Source organism: Centroberyx gerrardi, chromosome 24, assembly GCF_048128805.1.
Source record: "Centroberyx gerrardi isolate f3 chromosome 24, fCenGer3.hap1.cur.20231027, whole genome shotgun sequence".
Lineage (NCBI taxonomy): Eukaryota > Metazoa > Chordata > Actinopteri > Beryciformes > Berycidae > Centroberyx > Centroberyx gerrardi.
The window spans coordinates 8,393,488-8,400,726 of NC_136020.1; the positions used below are offsets into that span (position 1 = coordinate 8,393,488).

The following is a 7,239-nucleotide window of genomic DNA, read 5'->3' on the forward strand; positions in this document are numbered from 1 at the left end:
CCTGGTTTGAACTTGGTGTTGCACTGTGTACTTTGATGTTTGCAGTCTTCAGATGATCTCTTCATCTATCTCTTCAGTCCCAAGCTACTCATAAACTTTCCACCCAAGACATCCAGACAGAGACTTGCTGAAAGTGAATGCCACTAAATCAAAAAGCCTAAATATAAAATATACAGTATGTATCTGTAGACACATGACTGTATAAACCCAGCCATATAGCCAGTTTTATATTGGCTGAGATCCGGTTCAAATTTGACTTTTGATCCATTGCACGCTTTGAATTTACAAGATTGACTAATCAAGCATCATTTTGTTTTTCTTCCTGAAGGCCATTCATATGCTCTTGTGACTTCATTGTCTACTCAAACTAGTACATGCTTTGAAACAAAATGGTACTCCTACTGGCTTCTCACATTTATGGGTATTTAAACTTTAATAGATCTGGAATCAAACGATAACCAAACGTTCACCATCATCTGTTGCTACAGCAAATGGAACAGAAAGCCTGAGATATTTCCAAAGACACACACACCATCACATGGCATCCAAAGGAAATAATGTACAAAAAAAAACGCATGTATGACTGCAGTAATAGGGCACGCATGATGCATTATTATTATCCAAAAGTCTGTAGTGAAATATACAATAATGTCTCTATCTCTACAGCACCAGATATGAACAGATGTGAAGTCCACTATTAATCAAGTGAATGGTACAGTGTACAAACCATAAAACAATCTTTAACATGTTGCAATATATTGTAAGTCAGCTTTACTTTTACTTTGCAGTAGAAAAAAAAACACATTACATGACATGTAGTAGAGTTGGCATTTAGCAAAACAGTTCACAACACTTCTGAAAATGGAAGAATAATAAATAACATGGAATTCCCACTGGAATGACAAAGCAGTGAAACTCAGTATTCATTCATTCATTCAGTCAGTCATTAGTCATTCATTCATATGGTTTAACAGGTCACCTCCTCAACATAAAACTATGGAGAAGCCAGAATGCGCAGAGTGATGGAACAAGGTCCAGCTACTCCTGAGGGGCGTCGTCAGCCAGCAGAGGGGTTTGGTGATTGTTCATCTGGTTGTGTGGCTGCACAGCCTGGAAACAGAGATAGTTCAGTAATACCACTGTTAATTTAATCGTGGTACAGGTTAGCATGCTTTAATACACTCTGTGACATCATTTATTCTGATGTTTAGCAGAAATATTGCTCACAGTAATGCAGATAGCCTGATTACTGTGCAGGATGGGAGCGTGTGTTGTGGACACCGGTCAGGACTCACCTCTCTGGGCCTGTAGGCTCCCAGCTTGAAGCGACAGCAGACGACATCAAAACAGAAGCCAACAAAGCCATGGAGCATGCCTTGGGAGAGAGGGGAAACAACAGGGACGGATGGATTGGATGAATTTTAATCCAGGACACCTTTCTCTTGTGTAAATTATTAATTTGATAAATTGGGTGCATTCTGATATGGCAAAGCACACTGCAAAAAATGCTGAATCTTAAATCGTTTGGTCTCATATTCAATCTGAAAAACGAAGTAAAGCTTATGCCAATGAGGTGAGATTCCGCTTGTTTCCAGTGCAGTTTCACTCGTTTCCGGAAACGAGTGTCTTGAAAGAAGGCAGAACATGATATATCACGCCACTATTATCAAGAAAATGACACAAACCTTGAAATAAGTTGCAAACAAGCAAAATTATCTCACCCCATTGGCAGTTCATTTTCACTTGTTTAATGAAAAAACACCTTTTGAGAGTCAAAACGAAGTAAGGTGTGATTTGAAAGCAGACTTGCCTGTCGTGGAGAAAATGCCCCCGATAATGCCGCACAGCCGCACCAGGAACTGCCACAGCGGCATATGCTGCTCCCTGACCGTCACCATCAGAGAGCTGGTGTCATACTTGACGAAGATGCCGGAGACGCCGTGGCTGCCCGCTGCGTGGTTTATCACCCGCTCCTGAGGAGCAGACAGGACGGTGGTTAGGTTTTTGTCTTTCAGTCAGCCTCTCTACTTCTCTCTCATTCTCCATTCAGTATGGATTTGTCTTTAAGAAATTATATTGTCAACATTATTAATGTTTGGGAGATGCAAAACGCAATATGTACGGTGGGAAAAGAGAGTCGGGCTGTATTGGATTAGCAATTATGTGAGGGATTTTTGGTTTATTCAGTTCTGCTGTTGTTGCTGGTGTGTGTGAAAGTGTGTGTGTGGGGGATTGGGTGAAGTTTTACAGTGTTTTTAGTTACTTTTTCCTCCGTTTCATTACAGAACATCAAAAACCTCTCTCTCAGCCCCTCTCTCTTCCTCCCAGGCTCGTGTGTCAGCATGTGCTCAGATCTGGACAGCCAGTGTGCACACTCACCCGCTCAGTCACAGCAAACTGGTGTGTGTCTGCAGATATCTTGTATGTGTGCAGCCTGGTGGGCACCACTGTGATGAAGTACTGGAACATCTGGTTGTCTGGAATGGCAACACACACAGCAAGGACTGTTATGTGAAGAAAACATGTGAATATTTCAGTTTTTATGAATAAATATTGATGTAAACTGCAGCTGAAGAAATTCTAAATAAAACATCTGTCACAAATGTTGCCTCCACAATAAAACTTAGCTCCATCCAGCCTTTTACAGTGCTTTGAGTAAAGGGAAATTATTTACCCTAATGCCTAATTAGCTGATGTATCCATTACCCAATACATCAAACCAGCAACATCAAAGAGCAGCTAAGGAAAGTTTTAAGGTCATTTCTGCGAAAAGAAAAAAAGACTCAAAACCTCAATAATCTTGCGGTAATTTCTGCCTAAATGCTCTTTGGTAGGAAACCAATCCATCATATGTTTTTCTCTGGCATCTGTGGGAGGAGCAGTAACTTACTGTTATTGGTGATCTTCTCGGTGCCGTCCAGAGGATTGATGATGCCTGGTATCTCCTCCCCGAAAGACAAATGGTCTATTCGATGGGAGAAGTTGTACGCTGTAATGCAACGATGAGAGCCAGCTCAGATTCAATCAAGGCAGTGGAGGCTCACTGAAAGCCCTCTACGTGGAAGTGGAAAAAACCAGGCCCGAATCAAGTGGTGTTTGCAGTAGATCAATTTGAAAAACACATTGGTTTCTCACAGGATATCTACTGATCAATCAGACCAATTTTGACCATTGCTGAGGAGGGAAACTGTCTTTTATACCAGTTAACATTTGACCTTCTGCAGCTGAGGAGCATCAGGACACAAGCTGGGCCTTGTGATGTGATCAGAGGAAACTGACACAGCTCTGTTCTAACTATCCGTCCTTAAATGTAAGCATAAAATGTTTCACAGTAACAGTCCTACTAGTTTTCCTGTGAAAATTCTGTTGCTGTGTGCCATACTTTATTGATCCCTGTAGGGAGACACTCTTTTTCACTTGCCCCCTCTATAGGGAGGTCAGAGGTCATCTCACACCTTCCATATCCTGTACATGAAATGCTCTAAAAGAGTAGTTTTAAAAAATACTACTTTGGCTGCTAAAAACATTCTTGTGGAGTCTTTTTTTTATTTATTTACCAGTCCCCCTGGCAGGAGAGACAAGTTAATTTTGCCTATTTATAATGAGTATATTGCAGCATATAAAACAAACTGAAGAAAAAATAATGCAAGTGTGGTTATAAAAGCAGTATTATTATTATTTAATTAAGAAAATGGACATACTTTCATGGCTTACAAAAGCTGCAATGTGCGCATGGCCCCGCGGATGATGAATAGGCCTGAAAAACACAAAATGTCAGAATTAGAGGACTGATGTCAACGATACGGCAGTCTAGTTATGTCGATTTTTTATATTTACACAAATTCTACACATGGACTACTGCAGTCCCATGGCATAAACCTTGCACATTCTTTATGTGGATCTGATGAACCTCTAGCTAGCTGACAGTGCCATGTTGACAAATCAAACGGTGTCTTACTTTCCCACGGTGATGTGGAAGTTTCCTGCCACCTTGTTGACGTAGACATGCCCATGTATCCTGCAAGCACTGTGGGGATCCAGAGAGGCATCCTCCCTGCACACACACACACACACACACACAGTTCACTAGCTGTACATCTTTACATATTATCCACAGCTGTCATTATGAATCGTTTATTTGGACAACTGACCGTGGCGGCAGGGCAGTAGGCACTCCCTTCAGGACAGTTTTGTAGAGGACCTCCTGGAGGGCATGTTCCTCTCTCAGCCTGTTCTGTATGAGAAGCAGCGTCCTGCACAACAAGTAACAGGTTCAGAAACTCCAGCGCTGTCAGACTCAAAGCCACAGTTGTACACAGAAACTACATCTGGAATGCGGTTACGCAAGATTCCCTGACCGCTGCCAAGTCCTAAGTGCTTCAGAAACTACTTAAGAATCTGGATGGACTAAAAACTGCATTTCCCCATTCCAGTGGCTCTACCTTGTTTTACAGTCTAAAGAGCTTTCTGTTTATAGCAAGAAAAAGTCAATACAGAAATATTTTTATCTCCCGGAGTAATATGATAAAAGCTTACCTGTGCCACAGTCTCTGTTGCGGGGACAGTTCAAAGACGACCTGACCCAAGATACAAAGAAAAGAGATGCAGTTGTGACATCTGAATCTTTTTGGATGCCCCAAATGATAATATCGGCTGCAACAAAATGCTTGTCTAATTCCTCAGCTGTTCCTCCTTTGTTCGTGCTACATTCCACTAATTAGCAGTTAAAAAAGGTGACTAGAAGACCCTAATTTTAAGGACAAGCTTCACTCACAGGCTCATACTGAAGGCCATTGGATGTGATCATGGTCTCGGCCAGGTCCAGAATGTCTGCTCCAACATCTGCAACCACAGACAATTAATTCATGTCATCAGTATATTATTCTACACTCATACATACATACATTTGGGCTGCACTTCAATGAATAGTGTCCATATTTGAATGACAAAGGTTGGACACTTACGCTGGCATTTCATGGCAACTGTGATGTCAATGTTTATTCTCAATTTGCTGTAAAAATAAAAAAAAGTGAGAGTTATGTCCGGTTCTGCAATCGTAATCTACCATATAGCTCTAAGCATACAATGTACAGATCAACAGAAAGTCACACAATTCATTCATTCTTTGAACATAAGCTTACCTGGAGAAATCCTTGTCCACTTCATATTCATACTTCATCCAAGTGTCCCGATAAACAAAGAACTCTAAAATAGCCAGAAGGGCCATGGCACTAAAGGCTATCAGTGACACTGTGGAGGAGACAGAGGAATAAACAGGTAGGTTATTGTTCTACATGGTATGATATATTGCCATGGGAATGATTTTTTTTTTTTTTACCTGTCCCTCCTGTGGCTGAGGTCTCTACATAGCTGTCTGGGACCTTGGGGAAGGCGTCCAGTTCCTTCACCAGGCCCAGGGCTTTCTTCTTGGACAGACGCCTCATCTTCAGGTTCATGGCAGCTCTCCACCTCCTGCATCACAGAATGTGGAACAGCACATCAGTATTAGATTCAGCACCGGTCTACAGTCTTTAGCTTCAATGGGTTTATGGGCAAACAGACTTTGATGACGATTACACTGTGGGCCAAACAAATGGTAAGAGCACAACTAGCACAATAAGCTAAGTGTGTAAGTAAATCAAAATATTAACACACCTAAACAAAAAAAAGAACTATAGAATCCTATAATTCATTTTAGAAGGATACTATACAAATATTCAGTGACACAGTAACGTCCCTACAGTTTACTATAGGAATATTACAGTGATATCATAAGAGATAAAAATAGCATTAAGTACAATAGGTTCACTATAAACTCACTATTAACTACCACAGACACACCAAGTCCCGATATGAATGAACACTATATTACATTACAGTAGGACGATAGGAGATATTAAAAAAACAAAACATGTATAGGTTACTATAAAGATAATATTGAGTACCACAGTCATACTATAATTTCCTATAAGAATATTATAGTGATTTTTCATAACGGTACTACTGACAGCTATCCGCCTAGCTAACGTTAACAGGAACACACATATCAATGCTCTTTCATAATATCACTCCTTATCTCCCACCTCTGTTCTCGTCCAGAAGGTGAATCATGGTGTCCATATTCAAGTATTAATAGCAGCTCTGCCAGACATAAAAACAGACATATTGAATAATTTGTTACTGTATGATATGCGGCTGTAGACCAGTAAACCATGCAAACTAAACGCTGTCTCGTTTCCTTGTTTGGGTAAATCGTGACGTCACTTAGCGTGCAGCGTGCGCGCTCCGCACCTGTGAATGCGCAGTGAACAGTGTTGCCATTCAGCATTCACTCACCAGGTGGCGCTTTAACACAAAAATGTTGCCCTTTGTCAGAACCACTGAAAGCAGGTACTTTGATAAAAGGAATAGAATAGAATAGAATAGAATAGAATTGAATAGAATAGAATAGAATTGAATAGTCTGTTTGGTTGCTTATAGCATTAAGCTGGATATTCTTTCCGGGCTTTAGAAAGACTAATTATTGTTTTTGCATTTTTTCTTGGGGAAGGTTATTGACAAAGTGCAATGCTGCAGCAAAGGTACTGGTTGGAGAGTGAAAACAGAGTTGGGATTGTCTGCTGAGTTTTGATGTGTTATAATAATAATAATCTGGTAGCATGGACACAAACTATAAACTTCAGTGTACTGATTCCAATCATTTAACACTCAGACTGGTATATCAATAATTAGATGTGTGTTAAAGGGTTATTTGGAAATGTATAAGCTCTTGCACCAAAAAGTAATGCTAGACTGGCTGTTTGCCCTCCTTGCAGTGGTTCTTTCTCCCTGGGTTTGCTTCCTATTCTGTCATGCTTTACATCAGAAATATCATATGTTAAAATACTCACAGTTACATGCACCTTCATGCTATTTAGCAACACTCAAACAACTGTCATGCTTCTGGACTTGCACTGGATTGTTTGCATAGTCAACTCTCAACCTACAGTTTATGTATTGCAGTCAGCCAATTTTAAGGCTAGGATTTCCATTTCACCTTTAACAGATGACTAAAGGTAATGGATAATGCTGCAGAAGAAGATTTTATTTTTTTTCTGTAGGTTATTACCTGCACAATAAAACCCATAGCAAACTATGGAGATACACTTACTCCTTGCATGTTAATACACCTTTAATAAATTCCATTCATACTTCATACACTTTTTAAACTCGCTAACATGTTCTTCCTTTCCAATGTCT

The 7,239-nt window shown here is 40.3% G+C and overlaps 1 protein-coding gene across 1 annotated transcript; it reads right to left on the minus strand.

Annotated features, from left to right (window-relative positions):
• Nucleotides 1–419: 419 nt before the first annotated feature.
• Nucleotides 420–6,215, minus strand: LOC139916671 (endoplasmic reticulum-Golgi intermediate compartment protein 2-like). The gene is made up of 14 exons (XM_071905633.2): nucleotides 6,084–6,215; nucleotides 5,339–5,472; nucleotides 5,142–5,250; nucleotides 4,965–5,011; nucleotides 4,775–4,842; nucleotides 4,537–4,577; nucleotides 4,152–4,253; nucleotides 3,959–4,054; nucleotides 3,702–3,757; nucleotides 2,891–2,989; nucleotides 2,380–2,477; nucleotides 1,811–1,973; nucleotides 1,296–1,375; nucleotides 420–1,110 (listed from the first exon to the last, which is right to left on the minus strand). Exons 1-14 carry the CDS (start codon nucleotides 6,212–6,214, stop codon nucleotides 1,039–1,041), a joined length of 1,296 nt encoding a protein of 431 aa, XP_071761734.2. The 5' UTR covers nucleotide 6,215; the 3' UTR covers nucleotides 420–1,038.
• Nucleotides 6,216–7,239: the final 1,024 nt, after the last annotated feature.